The 18,902-nt window shown below is 42.0% G+C and overlaps 1 protein-coding gene across 1 annotated transcript in view; it reads left to right on the top strand.

Annotated features, from left to right (window-relative positions):
* The first annotated feature begins 1,121 nt into the window (after positions 1-1,121).
* Positions 1,122-18,902, top strand: part of DDX58 (DExD/H-box helicase 58) — a 30,725-nt gene continuing 12,944 nt past the window's right edge. Inside the window, 12 exon segments of the mRNA XM_043515472.1 lie at positions 1,122-1,333; positions 4,185-4,224; positions 4,227-4,307; positions 9,261-9,439; positions 11,221-11,367; positions 13,027-13,143; positions 13,145-13,163; positions 14,152-14,244; positions 16,302-16,455; positions 17,846-17,878; positions 17,880-17,984; positions 17,986-18,082. Of these exon segments, the coding sequence (XP_043371407.1) occupies positions 1,217-1,333; positions 4,185-4,224; positions 4,227-4,307; positions 9,261-9,439; positions 11,221-11,367; positions 13,027-13,143; positions 13,145-13,163; positions 14,152-14,244; positions 16,302-16,455; positions 17,846-17,878; positions 17,880-17,984; positions 17,986-18,082 (1,182 nt within the window). The 5' untranslated portion in view covers positions 1,122-1,216.

The following is an 18,902-nucleotide window of genomic DNA, read 5'->3' as shown; positions in this document are numbered from 1 at the left end:
GAGATCTTTATGAATTTTTCCTCTTTTAAGAAATGTGAGCTGTGATTCCCGACAGGCATGGCTGCTCCTAGTACTTGCCTACAGAGCTCTAAGAAGAAAGAGAAAGGAAGCCTCAAAGTAAAATATTATGCCTTCTCTAAAAGGTGCCCTGGGGGAAAAATCCACCAGTCTACCAAGTACTATGTGTTACAATGGTCAGAGTTACCCAAAGGCCCCATTACCACAAGACAGTAAAATCAGATAAGGCACATTGTGTTGGTCTATATAAACTCCTGACTTAAACATCCATGTGAGTCTTTGGAGGAAGGGGATGAGTGGGAGGACCTGCTCTGGTTTTGAGTTTTCTTGCTGGGTTGATTATTCTGCCCTTTGAATATGTGAATACAGTTTTCATTTGGTGGGAGGAACATGAAGAAGCTTAAAGGAGCATGTGGTCTTGTTGAATTTGGAGGATTTGTTGTGTCTTTAATGGCTTTAGAAACGCAGGAAGTGTCATACTAGACCAGATCTGAAGTCCCGCTAGTTCAGCATCCTCTCAGTAACAGGCGCTTTAGATGCATGCTTTGCAGTAGGCAGATGTGGGATAATCTGCCCCCCCATTAGTTCTGATCCTAATCTCTAATAGTTTTGAGATGGGTTTAAATCCCAAAGCATGAGGTTTAATATCCCTCCTGCACCTTGTCCAGGTTCGTTATAACGGTGCTGGCTAGACACGTGTGGCAGAGTGTGTGCCCCCTTTTTTAAGGGAAGGCACTTGTGGAAAGCACTCATCAGCTGCCTTGCTGCACTTACTGCTGCCATTCATTGATTGCCTGCATCTACCTCCTTCCCTCTGCTGTGCTTTTGGTCTAAGTTTGTTTCCTTTCTGCTGCTCTGCTTCCTTTCTTTTCTCCTCCTCCTCCTCCGCCCCCCCCCCGGTGGCTTGGTGTTTTTGGGGTTTTGTTTTTTTCCCCCTTTTCCCTCAGAGTCAGCTGACTTTCAGTAAGTCTCCATCAGTGGTGAGCTTGCGCCGAGGCTGTGCCCTTCCTCTTGGAAAGGTTGGGGGGGGGGAACTTTGCCTTCCCTGACTTCAGCCTTCAGCCCAGAGCAGGGGGCACCACTGGTGGCTGCGTGCCTTGCGCCCAAGGGGTTTTCTCTCCTTGGCAAGCATGAAGCCAGGGCAAAGGAAAGCTTGGAACTAGTTCTACAGGGGCTGCCCCAACGAACTGGAGCACAGATGACCACAGAGCAGAAAGCGGGCCTGCGGTGCTACCGGCCGTACATTGAGAAGACCCTGAATCCTGCCTATATGCTGGGCAACATGAAGGAATGGCTCTCTGATGGGGAGATGCTGGCTGTACTCTGGGCTGGGCTTGCTGTGGGTGGGGGCTCTGGGCATGCTTTGGCCAGGACACCCCTGGCTCGCCATCCCTGCCCCTCTCCTGAATGCTACTCTCCTGGAGAGCAAGTGGTGGGTGACAGTTTTGCCACTTAGTGGGGATTTCTGTTCTCTTCTCCCCTCTTTCCACTTCCATTTGCCCCTTCTGTCTCCTGAAGATATTTCTATTGAGTATTGTTTTTTTCAAAAAATGTTTTGGCCAAGTACAGCGGGAGTTGATGGTGTCCCTTTAATCTGTAAAGATTAACCTCAGCTGTGCCCTGCAACTCTCTATACTACTCCTAAAATGCTTGAATTACAAAATAGCTTTAGTTTGCCTCACTTAGCACCCACTATTGAAGTCATTGGGAGCTTTTGCCATTGACCTGAATGGACATAGGGTCAGGTCTTTAATTCTTTCTGTGCTGTATTGCCCATAGGTCTAGGGTTCAAATGGGAGAAAGGAAGCAGGAGATGGAGAGAATACCATTTCCCTTGTTAAACTGATGGGAGCTTAATGCATATAGTGAGAGGACTGCAAGGAAGAGGAAGTTTCTGTTCTGAAATTTTTGAGCTTTATATATGACATACTGTCTGGGCTGAGCCTTTATATTTAGGTGCTTGGGTGCTCTGTCTATACCTGGCATTGCGTATCGGGGGAAACGAACATTCATTGCTGCCTGATGTAAAAGTTTGAAGTGCCAGTTCCTGCTTTTGGGTAGGGACTACCTTGGTGTTCTGTGTTTCTCTATAGCACCTAGCACAATGCGTCCATTACTGGTGCTCCAACGTGCTACCACAATACAAATAGATGATGATGGAACATCCATGCATTAAGGAATGCTGCCGCTTTTTGCTGCTGCACGTAGACTTTGGGAGATGACAGTGGCAAATGGGTTAATGTGGTACTCATGTCAAAACACAGCTTTGGGATTAACTGAAAAGTATTAGACTAATACCCCAAAATATGGTAGGTGTCTTACAAATCATATGAAAATCAAGGCTTGTGACTTTTTTCAAAGCCAGTTCACAGATTTAGCCACACAGCTCAGTGACAGATTCCTTGGCAATGGGTCCCCTGTTCTTTGCAAACAACTCTTACCTCAGACCTGACAAACTCATTACACCAAACATGTATCTTCAGAAAGCTCTTAACTTGCAAAATACATGGTCTTTGTGGATATGAGTTGTATTTAAGGAATAATATATTTTATATTGAATGTATGTTTTATGGACATGGAATAGGAATTAGTCACCAGGGGTTAATGTGTTAGTGGTGGCCCACTCAGGCAAGAGGGGAAGTGTCACCTTGCACTGTTTAGCTAGTGAGGCAATGCAAGGCTCAGTTTAGCCTTGTGCAATGCTACAGCCTGGTCTACACTTAAAAAAAAAAAAAAAAAAAAAAAAAAAAAAAAATTAGGTTGGCATAACTACATCACTGAGTGTGAAAAGTTCACACCCCTGAGCAGCGTAGTTGTGTAGACAACTTTAGGTCAACGGAACAACTCTTCCGTCTGCTTAGCTATGCCCTTTCGGGGAAGTAGATTACCTTTGTTGATGGGAGAACTCCATCGCATTGGCATAGGAGTGCATACACTGAAGGGCTACAGCGGTGTAACTTCTGCATTTGAAGTCTAGACAAGTCTGGAGACTTTGAATGGAAACTACCAGGCAAATGTGAACAATTGAAACCAGTTAAAGGTAAAAAGGGAACTTTACAACAAGATGGGTTCACTGTCTGTGAAAAGAAACATAAGTATGTTATACTGATAACACAGAGGAGGGACAAGCACTCTGCATCCATTCACTGAGGGTGGGGGGGAAACCTTTGTGGAGCACGGGGTGCTTTCATGAACGTTTGGTTCCTGGTTCTTAAGAAACTGAACTTTGGAGGGTAGTGGGGGGAGACTTCCTTTGTTAGGAAAGGTACTCTTGATAGGTAGACTCGGGTTCACATTTTTATTTTGTTTTCTATCATAACCGTTTATTGCCATCACTCAGTTCTCAGATATCCGTGAAATCTTTACTCTTTCTTAACCCTACTTTTGTTTTAAGTGCTCACAAATGCTGTGTGGTTTTCAGGAGCAGCAGTTTAAGATAAAACTGGTAAATTGGGATACTGTGTACATTTGAGGGCAGAGGATCTGGGACTAGCCAGCATCAGGCTGGATATCGCATCAAAATGATTCAAAGGGCCTCAGGGATTAGGCTGCATCTATTGACATACAAGCTGAAGTTGGTTAGCATAGCCTAGAGGACAGGGCTTGGGTGGCTGAAAGGCTGGTGGTACCAGGGAGCTGACACCCAGCTACCCCAAGACAGACTCCCTCTCCCTGGAGACAGGGAGTAGGTTGACCAGATGTCCTGCTTTTATAGGGACAGTCTGGATTTTTGGGCCTTTTCCTTATATAGGCTCCTATTTTACCCCACCCCTCCCCCCCACCTCCTGTCCTGATTTTTCACATTTGCTGTCTGGTCACCCTAGCAGGGGGTAACACAGTGCCTCTCAGGCTTGGATTCCCCAAAGCTTGCAGTCATTTCAGTGAGACTTGTGTGACCAAATCCCCCTTGGCAGCTTTCTCAATTTCAACCATTAAACTTGGGTTTAATTTGTGCATCTCCAGAGACTGTTTACCCCTCATAAGGTGAATATGCTTCCTCTCCTCGCCTCTGGAAATGCAGTATAAAGCAGATACCCATCGTGTAAATATACGCAGGAAATATTTGAGCACCTGCAGCATTCTGCACCAGGTGCAGTCCCCGCTGTCCACACACCAGATCTACAATTTTTACTTATTCATATCTGATTTCACACTAGATGCCAGAGAGAATTCAGACTGAAGAACAGAAGAAGGGGCTGACTGCTGCTGTGCACTCCTTGTTGACTCTCTACTACAGCTCGAATCGGAAGGATGGTTTCGGGGATTTCTAGATGCACTGAATGCAGCAGGTTTGTTTTCATTGGTAAAGCTGACGGTTTTCATTTCCCCTGCTTTTTCATGGTGTGTGTGTGTGCACGCAAACTTGTGAAAGGTGCTGGATTAACCACCCTGGAAAGTGAACGCCTTTTTAGTTCCATAGGTCAAGTCATAGCAGTACAAGCTTCTCCACCAATTCATCTTGTAGCTCGATGAGTCAGCCTGGAGGTTGAGAGCAGAGGTTAAATTGAGCTGGCTCATGGCAGCTTGGTGAGATAGGACATGTGCATGTGCATACACCTGCACCATTCTGTGTCCCAGAATCTTCGCTTTTTTTAAACTCAAAAAAGCCAGCCAACAAAAATCCAAATATTAAATCTCTAGCCCTTAAGGTTGCAAAGAGAACCTGCAAAATGTGAACCATGTAACTGATGCAGTGACATCTGTAGACAGCCTGAGACAGTAACTGAGAGGTATGAACGGCACCAATTTCTCAAAAGCCAAATTAGGACAATTTAAAAGTCATTGTTTTCTGTGCTGACCAAAGCAAGAAGTTTATATTACAAGGATCAGGGCAATCTGCTTTTAGTGGCATCTTGTTTTAGTTGGTAGAAGCTTGTTGGAGGGTTTTTTTTATAAAACTTAAGAGAACAGCTCTAGAAAGAATACATGATTTTCATATCCCAGCATGTTTGCCAATATTGGTAGTAGGAAAAATCTTTTTACTTGTGAATTGAGGAAATTTGATCCATGAGACATAATAGTCTTTTTTTCAGAGTAAAGACCACACTCGAATGGTCAGGCACAAAATAAATGTATAGATGTTTCCCTTCTCCCTTTGATGGATTTACCTATAAAGAGTAGTATTTTTTAAATCTAAAATGACAAATTAAAAGAAGTATTACATTTAAACTATCGGCATTGTATTTCATTTCTATAGCACAAGGTGTATACAATGCTATATAACAGATGAGTTTGTATCAAATAAACAGATCCCTGCCTTGAACTTATTTTCAAATGGTCTCTAAATGCTCTGATATAAGCACCAGCTGTCATGTGTAGGGGGAAGGACCATAGGTTTGCTATAAGGTAGCATTTAAAACCCTCTGACCTGAGAGAGGAGAGCTCCTCTGATCTTAATATGATGCAACTCTTGATTAACTCATACATATACAATGTACTTTAAGTTAGCTTGCATGCAACAGTCCTGTTTGATTTTTGGAGATCAGTAATGTAGAATAATTATTAAGCTGGCATGAAGCTAGTTTAATTGTCTGCATAGGCAACTAAAGTGAACTGCCAAAAATATATATGCTTTTGTGACTTCTGTATGATCTATACAGAGAACCCCACATTGCACTTTTGATTTTTGCTGGAGGACTCTCATAGAAGTTAGAGATTGAAAAGGCGCCACTAGCTTTTCTTAAAGCAGGATTGTTGCCTACTCTGTGTGTGTAAATATTCTGACAGTTTCAAGCAATGAGGCTTCTATCCTTTTCCCCTGGAAGACTATGCCACAGCCCGTCTGGGATTAAAAATATTAAATCTACATTGCCACTGTATAAATGAATGTCTGTGTATAACAATGTGTTCAGATCTTGTCTGATATCTTCAGAAATAGTACAGGTTCAGAGACTGACAGTGAAAGTGATTTGAGACCTGGGGAGACATCCACAAGAGGAGAGTGGAAAGACTGGGGATATTTAGATTCAAGAGAAGATGAACAAGAGGATGTAGCAAAGGTACACAAAATAAAGAAAGGCATAAAGAATTGGGCATTCATAATTCTCATAAGGCCTGATTTAAAACCCATTCATATCAATCGGAGTCTTTCTGTTGACTTTAGTGGCCTTTTGGCCAGACCCCTGGGCTGGGATTTTTGAAAGCACTTAAGGGAGTTAGGCACCCAAATCCTATTGAATTTGGATGGGAGTTATGTGCATATGCCTCCTTTAAAAATCTCCGCCTTAATACAAGAATATGGGGACATCCAGTGAAACTGGAAAGCTACAAGCATATAATTGATTAAAGGAAACTTTTTTTTTTTCTACAGCATGTATAATTAACCTATGGAACTCATTGTCATGAGACAACTTTGAAGCCAAGGGCTAAAAAGGATTAGTCATTTATGTGGATAGTGAGAATATCTACAGTTAACATTTGGATAATATATGTATAAGGTGTGTGTGTGTGTGTGTGTGTGTGTAGCCTCATGCTTCAAATTGTAAGCCAGCTATTCATTGCCTAGGGATGGGAAGAAAGTTCCCATATGGGCAGGTTATTAAATGATTGTCCATTATGGAGGTTTAGTGCAGCTTTCTCTGAAGCATATGAGAGATTGCAATAATATAAGTATAGTACCTTCAGGGTGTGCCAGCTTTCTTCCACACTAATGGATTTTAACTCTTCCTCTCATTGGCACCCTTGCTTACTAGGCTTCTTAACTTCTGAAAATTTACTTTCATGAAAGCTATTGCTGCATTCTTTGAACTCATTTTTTATTATGCAATAGTGCAGTTCCTGGTCAATTGCTCCAAGCTTCCTTCTTATTCATACTTTTTTTTTTATAAATTTCTTATCGGTAAGAAGTAGATCCAGGGTAGCTTCTCCTTGGGCTACAATCTCTAATTTCTGAATCCTAAAGCTGTGTTCCATATAACTTAGGAACATCTTTGTCTACTTGGCTGTATCGGTGGCCCAGCTGATAAGAGGGTAGTTTAACCCTCTGCCCAAATGAGTGCTTTCAGATCATCTATATTGCAGGATAAACATTGGCTCCTGAGTTAATTCTCTCTGGTCCTGTGTTGGTCTGTAAAACATTGATGGTTTTGAGTCATGGACTAAAAAATGACCATTTAATTGAGAAGCTCTAGCTCCCCCATGCTTTGCAACAGGGACTTGATGTTTGGCAGGGGATCTGTCTGGTGTTCACAATGGACCTTTAGCTGTTCCCAGGAAAAGCCTTCCAAAATTTGGACAAGTTTATAGACCTTTGAAAAATCTGGCACATGCCCAATAGAGGCTTGTTAGAACTTGGCAGTCCAAGTCTCTGAACATTCAGCCTGCATGCAGCCTGTTCTGTTCTATCTCAGTTCCTATCTGCATGTAAGGGGATTGTTGCCCCCTTACTAACATTCAGTGGGGGTGTTTTGGTTAGCTGGCTCCCAGTACTAAAAGGGGAAGAGTCGATGGGCAATCGGGACCCTGAGACTGACAGCCCCCAGGAACAATGCAGAGAGGCCAATGCTCCAGGTCAGCCTGATTGGCAGGGCAGGCAGGCTAATCCAATGAGTCAGGAGTCCAGATGGGGGGGTCCTGACCTACATGTGAGCTCATATTGCCAGGGTCAGACAGAGTGGGGCTGAGCTAAGGAGAGCAGGGGCCCGAGCAGAGCTGTGCCAATCAGAGGGGCTAGAAAAGCAGCCCAGGAAGCAGGTCAGAGCTGGGAGCAGAGTTACAGAAGCAGCCCACAGAGCAGACCTCTCCTAGGGGGAGAGCTGTTGCAACCTGAGCTGGAGACACAGCCCAGGGAGAGAGCAGATCCTGTGCTGGGAGCAGAGCTGCAACCACAGAACCAGGTGTGGTGAGCAACTGGGGCCAGCCAAGGGGGGATTTGGGCAGAGGGCCCAGCGCAGAAAGACACCCCAGCCAAGGGTCCTTGCAGGCCAGACTGGGAGGGGGATCTTAACCCAAGGGGGGGCTGACACTGGGAAGAAGGGTCCCACCGCCCAGAGGTTTGAGACCACCAGAGTGAGTGTCCAACCCACAGCATTCCTGCAGCACAGCCAGGGCCTGAGAAGAAGGCCTGGGACCTACAAGGAACAGATGGTGAAGTGCTCTGACGTTCCAGGGACACTTTGTTTGTGATGCCACAGAGCAGGGTGATGTTTCCTTTTAACCTTTCCCATTTTTCCTTATTCCTTTTTTAAAATTAATTGTTAAACAACTTGCATTTGCTTAAATCGTATGTAATCAGTGGGTCTGAGATGTGCCCAGTTCGGAGAGAGTACCCCAGAGTGGGGACACCCTAGCCCCTGTCCTAGGTGACCACAGCAGGGTTGGGGGTTGAGCCCCCCAGGAATCCTGGGCCCAGCCTTGTTGAGGTTACGAGGACTCTCTCTCTCAGACAAAGTGGAAAGGGAGCCCTCACGGGCAGGGAGGCCTCTGGGTAAAGGAAGTGGGAGCAAGGACTCGGATCCTTTCACTAGCTCACTTCACCAGGGTAGTGCAGAAGCCAGGAAAGTTCCCCACAATAGCAGGACCGTTCCTCCACTTGCATGCAGACTGGAATGTGCATGGTCCCTCCCCACAAAGCAATTGAGCATGCTTGTTCCCAGAGATGCATGGACTGAAGACTTTCCCCATAATTACTCTTCCTTGCCACCAGAATCAGTTGTGGCAGTGGGCACCAGCACTAAGAGCAGGGATACTCTCTCCTGTGCTCTGAGGGGAAAGAGGAAGCAGCTTGATGTGACTGCAGAGGAGTGAGGAATGTATGGGGAGAGAAGAGATGCAGGGAGGAAGGGCAGAAGATGAGGAAGAGGCTAGAAACAAGGAGAAGAGAGGGGCCGTAGCAGAAGCTGGATGGAAGAGGGGCATGAGCAATGATAGGAGCTGTGGCGATGGCAGAACATCCTGAGCGAGGCCCAAGTCCTGTAAGGAAAAATAAGACTGCATCAGAACACATACATGCCAGGGGGTTGAGTTAAGGTTGCACAGGAAATACTAAAATTAATACTGCCTAACTTTTCTTGCTTGACTTTGCAGTCTTAAAACTTCTTTAATATAGGGTGCCTTTTTGGCAGAGGGGGGGTGGTTTTGGTTTTTTTTTTTTTTAAATGGAGCAGTAAGGGTAACCCAACCCCCTTTTCAAAATGTGTTTGCAGTTCACCCAGTAGCTCTTAGACAGTCCTGGATCAAAATATCTGTTTTAATTAAAAGCGGTGTTTGCTGGTGTAATTTGCCCCATCCCTTTTGTCTTGAAGGTTACACAGGTCTGAGAGAAGCAATTGAAAACTGGGATTTCCAAAAACTTGAAAGCCTGGAAGTGCATCGACAGCTGCTGAAACATACAGAAGCTACAATGAGAGAAATTGATGCAGAACAGATAATTCCTTTCTTAAACACTTCTCTCATGGAACAAGAATGTGAAGAGATTCTGCAGGTATCATTTCAAAATCAAAATTGCAACTTGATTTGCAGAGTTTTCAGTTCTATGATTGTGTAGCCCTGACTGTGGCTTCAGATATGTTAGTATAATATAGAAACTAGGGAGGTCAAATGATTAAAAAAATTAAATTAATTGCAGTTTTAATTGCGTTAATTTTTTTTAAATATTTGGATGTTTTCAACATTTTCAAATATATTGGTTTCAATTACAACACAGAATACAAAGTATACAGTGGTCACTTTTATTACAAATCTTTGCACTGTAAAGATCAAGAGTGGTTTTTCAATTCACCTCATACAAGTACTGTAATGCAATCTCTTTATTGTGAAAGTGCAACTTACAAATGTAAAATTTTATTTTTGTTTTATATAACTGCACTCGGTCTAAAACTTTAGAGCCTACAAGTCCACTCAGTCCTCCTCCTTGTTCAGCCAATTGTTTGTTTACGGGAGATAATACTGCCCACTTCTTATTTACAATGTCACCTGAACCTGGGAACAGGCATTCTCATGGCACTACTGTAGCTGGCATTGCAAGGTATTTACATGACAGGCAAAACATTTGTATGCCTTATCCTGCTTCGACCACCGTTTCACTGTAGGCTTTGTATTGTGTAGTAATTGAAATCAATATATTTGAAACTGTAGAAAAATATATAAATATTTTTGCATTCTTTTAAATATAAATTGGTATTCTGTTTAACCGTGTGATTAAAATGGCAATCATACTTGGTTTTTTTAATCAAGTTAATTTGTTTTGAGTTGATCACTTTAGTTAACTGCAATTAATTGACAGCCCAGATGGAAATAGAAACCACATGTTCCTGTTTCTTTCTGATTAGAAAAATAGGCAGTGATGTGTCCATAGATATGACTGCAAGTGGGACCTGACTGTTGCATCAGGTCACACAACATTTTATTTATCTGCAGAATAACTGGCTGTAGCCAGTGCTATCAGTTGCCCACTTTTATCAGCACAAAACTGAATCATAGCATTCTAAATGAAAAATATATACTGTATGTAAAATAGGAAACTAACTTGCCATGCCTTTCTGTCAATCTAGGCCTTAAGAGTTATGAACAATCCTGTAAGATCCATTTTCATGTTCCCATCAGTGGATAAAAGGGTTTAAAATGCAAGTTGTAACTTCTAATGTGTGGATTTTGGTTAATATTAAATGTACTTTCTAGATAAGGGCCCAGTCCTGCAAACACTTATGCACTTGAGAAGCTTCTCTTCCCAAAGAGCTCTCAAGAACAGGGAGCCATTCTGTCATTCCTCCTCAGTGTGTGTGAGTGTATTAATGTGGCTGAAAGGATAGAGCAGAGTCACAAAGCTTATATAGACCTTTAGTGGGATACAGATTTGTGCTGTAGTAATGCTATTTAAGAGAGGAAAAATGAAACTCTTAAAGCAGATTAAGTTAGATTATCACTTTTTGCTAGACAATTCAAAATTACAGCTGCAATTGGGCCTGCTATGGTAATTAGTATCCCCTCTTTACAGATTGTGGAACTGAGGAACAGAAAGCTGTCCTAGACCTCCATCCTGCAAACACCTAAGCACATACATAACTATACAGTTGCAAGTAGTCCAGTGGGGCTGCTTGTTCGTGTAAAGCTAGGCACATGCTTAAGTGTTTACAGGATCAGAACTGTGGTGTGCTCTACAGTTGTGTAGCTTTCCCCTCTAAAGGCTCAACAATGGTTTTCTTTTGAATGGCACACTTTTGATATTTTGGAAGCAGTCACAAACTTTGCTTGTGCATTATGCAGGTCAAAGAACTGAAAGGCAGAATGGCTGGTGCAGTAAAGCTCATTGAATGGCTTTCTAGGTCTGATGAGGAAAACTGGCCTGAAACTTTTCATCTAGCTCTAGAACGAGCACGATATGACCCAACAAGCAAACTGTGGAATATGAAATAAGATAATATGCAAATTATTTTTACCATATTCTGTGCTTAAGGTTCTGCTGTTGTACTTGACACGAATAGTCTTCAGGAAGATGAGATTACCTTAAAGGGACACTGAGCTTGGTTCCTTTTCTTTTTAATTGACTCGGTTAAAAAATGTGTTCTGGTAAACAACCCTGAAATGTAAATATGTTCTAAAGGGTTTTTTGGTCTCCTGATGATGATGATGATGATGATAGGGTTGTCTTTAGAAAAGGAGGAATTAACTCTACAAGATGAATGAGGAAACTGACTGCACAAAGTGAACAAATTGGAAAAATTTGTCCCACCTCCCACACCATCAAATGTATTCATTTATCATGATTTTGTGTGGTGTTTGTAATTGGAAAGGCACAACATTTTCAGACAAATGTGATTTGTCAAGTTGATGTCTCTTATTGAAGCTGATAAAACTTCCTTTGACTTGCTGTCCCTGTTGTAAAATGATCAGTATGGGTTTCCACAATACATAATGGACTGATCACCTTGTTCCTGCACATCTGTGCACACAATAAAAAGTAAAGATGGGGTGTTTCAGAGTTCGTTGAGCAGCATCGACTAGCACTCGGACTAAGCAGTTTCTTTCGTTTTCTGCAAATACAGAATTTCCCATCAAGTCCACCCTCTGCCATGGAATTTACCATTTTATTGTTTCACCACTTTGAGATTATAAAAACCCTCACAATTGAGCTTGCTTCAGAGTTATCAGGGAAATTCTTGAGTTGAGGATGGTAGGATCAGGAACTATGTAACTAAACCAAGTGACTGTTTCAGATTAATCTAGATTCTATTTTTTTATACTTGATTTGCTTTGACCTGGAACATATGGCGCTTGTTTGAAATTAGCAAATGAGGAAATTTTTTTGTAAACATTTAGCTATTTTAAGTAACTTTTTTCATTTTCTGTGGCTGGCTCCAATTTGGAGACCAGCTTTATATTGCTGTAACCAGGTCTATTTTTGGGTGCCCCCTGACCCCAAATCACCTGTATCTTATAGTCTTTTTGTGACTCTTATGACCTCTACCTTTAAAACTAAAGTTTACCCAATTGGGGAGGCTCTTGGAGACTTCACAACTCAAACAGTCAAAGAGTTGCTGACAGAAGGCACTGCTAACTAAAGCCTGCTCTTTGGAGCTTAATTTGTTGGCTAGCAGTGAAGAGAAGAAAGATAGCTCTGTGCTTTTTGGTTTTTGTATTTTTTTTTTTTGGGGTCACAGCTAAATTAATAGTTCTATGAGAAAGCTGCTCCAAAATGCAAAATATAGGGGGAGCAAGGAATATTTAGCATATGCCCTCAGAACCAGTCAGAAATTGTGGATTGGTACAAGGAGGAAGAGGAGGTTGAATAGGCTGCACTTTTATGAGCGTGTGGCATTTCTAAAATCATGGGTCTCCATATAGTCATTTGTCTACCTTGAGCCCAGTCTGGACAAGGCATTTTATTTTTACCTCATAGACATTAAGGCCAGAAGGGACCATCATGATCATCTAGTCTGACCTCCTCCACTGCCAGTAAACAACTTTCTTTCCCAATAAGATTTGGCATTGTGGGAGAACCACTTTCCTGACCTGTCAAACATATGACATTTAAAGTGGAAAAGATGGCTAAGATGCTTGCCTTGCTGTCGTTCAGGTAACAATAAAGAGATGGATGTTGAAATGATGGAGGACCAGAATGGGAACAGTAGTGCCTTAGATATAAACGTACAGTATTCCAAAGAAGCAGAAGTTGACAATTTCAGTGAAAAGTCCGTGTTCTCCTTCAGGTAACATTCACCAGCTTAACGCTCTTCTAAACATTAGAACTGTGCAATCTTTTTTGCACTTTTAAAATCTGTGTGTGGTGTCCTTAAAATGGCTGAAAAGAAGAAAATTGTAGAAAATAGAGCCTTCTGCATTGGGTTTCCTACTTCCCGGTTTAATTGTTTATCTTCACTGTTTGCTGCTAAACATGCCCAATGCCTTGGGCATGACATGCATCATATGCTGCCCCTTGTTTACCATATACACTTACTGGAAATCTGGTGTTTCAGAGGAGCACCCTTATGAAGGGTTAAAATAGTGGCACTCAATCCATGGCTCTTCTCTGATTTGAGTAAATCACCACATGGCTTAACTGCTAATTTAGATAAACAGCAGCATATTGATCTGTGCCCTGACTGGAACAAAGCTAAGGGAGCCCTAAAATACTGCTTGTTTTCTTAACTGTTTTTGACAAATGTTAGTGTGTGCTATCACTCGCTGTTAGTCACAAAACAATACCTAGTAACTCTGACAGAGCAGCTCTTCAGTTTTTAAAGGCTGGGAGCCCCTGGATTAAAGAAAACATTGAAAGGTGTAGGAGTCAGACCAGAAAGATTAAAATAAGACCCATTCAAACTGTACGTAGTGTTCATACAATCTGTTTTGGAGAGACACAGTAGGATGTTTTTATCAGGTGCTATGCTTCCTGGCTTGAAAAGGTTGGGTCAAGGTAAGATCAAACTCTATGCTGGCAAAGTCAACACTGAAATGAGTTCATCTGAGGGAGAAAAAACAGGCTTTACAAAATGTCAGCTTGTAACACACAAACCACTTAAAGTTCCAGTCTGGTATATGGTCTGTTTCCTCAAGTGTGCTACTCATCTAATTTTAGATCATAACCATATATGGGGGATAACTTCTTCTAACCAAAGCATTACTGTATCCATTTTTATATAATGGATCATGTTCTTCACCACAGCATATATTGAGCTTTGCTTATTTATGTTCTAGAAGTTTCTCAACAACCTACTTATGGACCAAAGAAGCCTAGAAGTTATCAGATTGAGCTTACCCGGCCTGCTGTCAGTGGGGAAAAATACAATCGTGTGTTCCTACTGGTAAGAACACGTCTATTCCCAGTGTTGAGGTTTTTGTATTGAGAAGTGCTCTCTATTTTGCTGTGTGGTGTGAGAGGGGAGGGCTAAGTCTGGGGGAGGGGGAATGGACACCACAACTTTGCCTATTTAGGACAAAGATTTGTCAAATTCTCCCATCAACCTTCTATTTAAAAGCAAACTACCCATTAAGTTTTTAATCCATAATGATTATAGAGGAGCCCTGAGGACTCACTAGTTATGGTCATGCAGAGACAGTGAGTGAGGTTCTGTGGCCTGCAACATGCAGGACATCAGAATGGATGCTCATGATGGTCCCTTCTGACCTTAAAGTCTCTGGCATTTACAGCAGAACTAAAATCCCTCTTTTTGTACTTTGTTTGAATGTTCCCTCTGAAATTTCCAAACTCGCCCTTCATGGGCCAATTAAATTTTCCATGTCTGTATGGTGCAAAATTTGCTAACCTTTCACAGGGAAGGTTTAAAACTGAGACCTTAGAAAATCTCCAGCAGAGTCTTGAGATACATTTCTGTCTAAAGAGCTGCAGTCTCTACAAACTCCAGACCTCAGACTTTTTCATGTCTGCTCAGGAACAGGTCAATGTTAAAGCTTAACCATAAAACAGCTATTCCCCTTCAGCATAGAGTAGCTGACAGGGCAGTCAACTTTCACTAGCTACTTCCCTGAGATGCTGCCATCCTGAATCACCAACTTCATTCCTCACAGAGGCTTTGGCTGGAAGAGGGGCTGTGGAGGGAGAAACTAAGGGTGAGCAGGACTGTGTGGGGAGACTTGCAGTTATGCAGCAGTGACCTGATCCAAAGCTCACTGAAGTCAATGGAAAGACTTGCATTGACAAGCCCAGATCAGCTTCTCCCTGTTGTGAACCTCCTATAATCTAGCACAAGTCTGGCTGAGGGACTGGACCCCCCCACCTCATACACCCACAATCCTGAAAAATTATGATGTCCCTCCCCATATCTCTGCTCATGTAACTCTTTTTTTTTTTTTTTTTTTTTAAAAAGAATGCTGTGGGAGGACAAAGGAGGACCCTGGAGCAAGCCAGACTGTGCACTGGGAGTGGTATAAGTGTGAGTGAGGGTCATATGGGAGGAGTGCAGCAATACATGGCTTAAGGAGAAAGTGGGCTTCAAGGGAGGGGAGGGGGGAATAGAGAACGTAAGAGTTAATGCAGCATGGATAGGGTAGCATAGAGGCCCTTGTGTCGGGAAGTATTTGTGTGGTCTTTGTGCACTAATTCCCATATATAGTGACACTTTATTGTATTCCTAAAATAAACTGTATGCAGCAGTAAACGAAATAGTTACAAAAAGGTTGATATTCTGTCTTAAAGGAAAAGTTGGGAAAATAACAAAATTTAATGGACCTTAAACAGCTGTAATCTGAGGAACATCTCTGGATTTTACTTTCTCCCTTCTCTCTCCTTTTTTAATTTTATTTTAAAGTTTTTTGTTTTGACACAAGCACTGCTCTAGAGAAACAAGCTTTTTCGTACATTGGGAAGTTCCTATGATTATGGAGACCTCCCACAACTGTGTTTAGAGTTAATTCTTAAGGTATCCATAACACTATTTAGAATGCTTCCTTGTTTGTTGGCAGCAGTCATAGCAAAGCCATAAGAAACTAAAGTGAAATGAAACAATCTGGGTTTGTGACATGGAAGAGCACAAAACTGGTAGGGAATCTGCATTCCTTTAAACAAATAAAGCCAGTACTCTCTGAATGGGAGTTATCATTCTCCCTTTAATCCATTGCTTTTTGTCAAACGACTGTCATCGTATATGGTAGATAAGTAGTCTTCTGTACTACTGAGTCTGTTTCAGTACCAAGATCATGAAATAGAGAGTGATGCTAAGTATCCTGGATTCCCAACTCCATTCTAATCTCCATTCCTGCAGTGAGCTTAATGTAAGAATATGGGTTTGCTCACAAGGAGCCTTAAATTGTTACAGCTGCACTTGTGGGGAGGGAATATTCCAGCTTTTTGTTACTAATTCTTTGTTTTCATGCTTGATGTTTAAAAGGATCTGGTAAAACCTTTGTGGCACTTCTGATTTGTGACAATCATTTCCAAAACATGCCCAAGGAGCAGAAGGGGAAGATTGTCTTTCTAGCTACTAAAGTTCCAGTATATGTACAACAGAAAAAAGTCTTCACGCAACACTTCAAAAGAACTAGGTAGGTACAAGTCCACACATGTAGTCTTCAGAGTTCCAAACCATAGGTTCCTCTAGATCCTCAAGATCCTAAATTTTTTGTTACACCATTTCAGGTCTGTCTCAATACACTTCTGGTTAAAAAAAGTGTGGCCCAAATTGAGAAGATGAAAATGCATCCAATCAGTGACCAAACTGTGGTTGAGGTTTAATTGAAGCCTGCCTCTGAAAAGCAGCTACTTGGGTGCATCAGTATAAAGCCCTTGTATGGATAACTTTCATTTAGGTTTAAAGAAGCTAATTGACATGTTTCAGCAGGTAAGCTTCTCAGTGCTAAGTTCAGGAATTGTTTTCTCTTTTCTTATAGCCTAGATCTTTGGCTTTCAGATACATAGGGGGTGGGATAGGTTTTCTGAATACAATCCACTTCATAAGCAAAGAATGATGGTTAAATGGATGATGCTGATTTTTAAAAAAAAAATCCACTCTCCTAAACCAAACATGTTTCAGTTGGGGAAGTTGCAGGTGCTCAGGACCTCTGAAAATGTGGTCACCTATTTAAAGGCCTGATCCAAAGCCCATAGGAATCAATAGACTCTAATTGACCTTAATGGGCTATCAGACCCTGGGTATCTAACTTAAGGCACTCTGAATTGAAGATTTTGGGCCTGAGTGCATCTGTCTTATCAAATATCACTATCTTGCTTGATCCCCTAGGAGATCTTGCCTGATTTTCTGGCTTTTCCTGCTCTATGGGTATATGAATGTGAACATACTCAGTCTTTAATGTGCCACCAGACTCCTTGTTAATACAAAGATTAATTTGAGCATAAGCTTTTGTGGGGGGGGGGGGGGAACCCACTTCAGATGCATGGATGAATTACAGATGCAGACATAAATATACTGACTCATGAAGAGAAGGATTTGAACAGCTTTGAAAGTAGCTATACTTGAACAAAAAAAACTTCAGAAAAAGACTTCAAAGAGAAACGGCAGAACTAAAATTCATTTTGCAAATTTAACACCATTAATTTGGGCTTGAACAGGGACTTGGAGCGGCTGGCTCATTACAAAAGCAGCTTTGCCTCTCCTGGAATTGATGACACCTCCTCTATTATTGGGAGTGGACTACATCCACCATGATCAAATTGGCCCTGTCAGCACTGGTTCTCCACTTTGTGGTGACTCCCTTCTCCATGTGTCATATATTTGTCTGCGTCTGTAATTTTCACTCCATGCATCTGAAGAAGTGGGGTTTTACCCACAAAAGCTTATCCTCAAATCTGTTAGTCTTTAAGGTGCCACCAGACTCCTTGTTTTTGTGGATACAGACTAACACAGCTACCCCCTGATGCTTGTCACCATACTCTGTATTAATATCACAACATGTCGTGTTTTTTTCCCTCTCCCAGGTACAAAGTTGCAGAGATTGCTGGGGATGTCTCCAAGTATTATTGAAGGGAATGATATTGTCTTGACACCTCAGATCCTTGTGAATGGCCTCAAAGACAGAACTGTTCCTTCCCTTGCCATTTTCACTTTGATTATAATTTGAGTGCCACAACACCAATGGGAATCGCCCCTATAATGTGTTAAGGTTCAAGTAGTTGGTCATTAAATTTGACTCCGCTGCAGAACAGCTGCCTCAGGTAAGGCCCAACCTAGGGGTGGGAGCATTTGAAAAACCTGATACATTGAACTAGGACTGCCAGCTGAGGTTTTGTTTGCTATACTTTTGATCTTTATCCATTTTTTTTCCTACAAACCCCACCTTGCTACCACTGCAACATCAAATATTAACCCTGTGTTTCACTCAGAGGCTTCTGGCTCAGCCACTTTCCCAACAGCTTTTCCTTTTTAGTTAGCAAGACAAGACCGAATTGTGTTAACTCCAGACTGGATTCTGACAAAGGGCTTATGGGAGGAAAGCTGGTATTGCAAAATATAACCCTTGATTTCCTCCTCCAGGACAGCAGCACAGGATTTGGGCCACAATGAGTCAATTGCAACTTAATATTTTATAGCCTCTAAAAATACATTCGGCTCTGTGTTGTCTTTAGAAGCAAAATTGACTATGAATGAGCCAGAATTGAAGTTTCTCCTAGGACTGGTGCAAGACTGGAGAGAACCTCTGGATCTTGAAGAAGGTTGGCTGGAGGAGAACAGAATGCAGTGGATCTTGCTAGCTTTTTATTCAGAATATCAATGCCCATGTTCTTGATTTCTCCCACCTCTACCCTCTCTTTACTAATGAGGAAGATCAGTCAGGGGACTGTCATGTTACTGGGTCATTCTCTTTAATGACATGAATGTAACTAATTTTGTATGGTTTCAGAGTAGCAGCCATGTTAGTCTGTATTCGCAAAAAGAAAAGGAGTGCTTGTGGCACCTTTGAGACTAACATTTATTTGAGCATAAGCTTTAGTGAGCTACAGCTCACTTCATCGGATGCATTTGGTGGAAAATTTT

This window comes from Dermochelys coriacea, chromosome 5 (genome assembly GCF_009764565.3).
Source record: "Dermochelys coriacea isolate rDerCor1 chromosome 5, rDerCor1.pri.v4, whole genome shotgun sequence".
Classification (NCBI taxonomy): domain Eukaryota; kingdom Metazoa; phylum Chordata; order Testudines; family Dermochelyidae; genus Dermochelys; species Dermochelys coriacea.
This window is presented reverse-complemented; position numbering and strand designations above follow the sequence as displayed.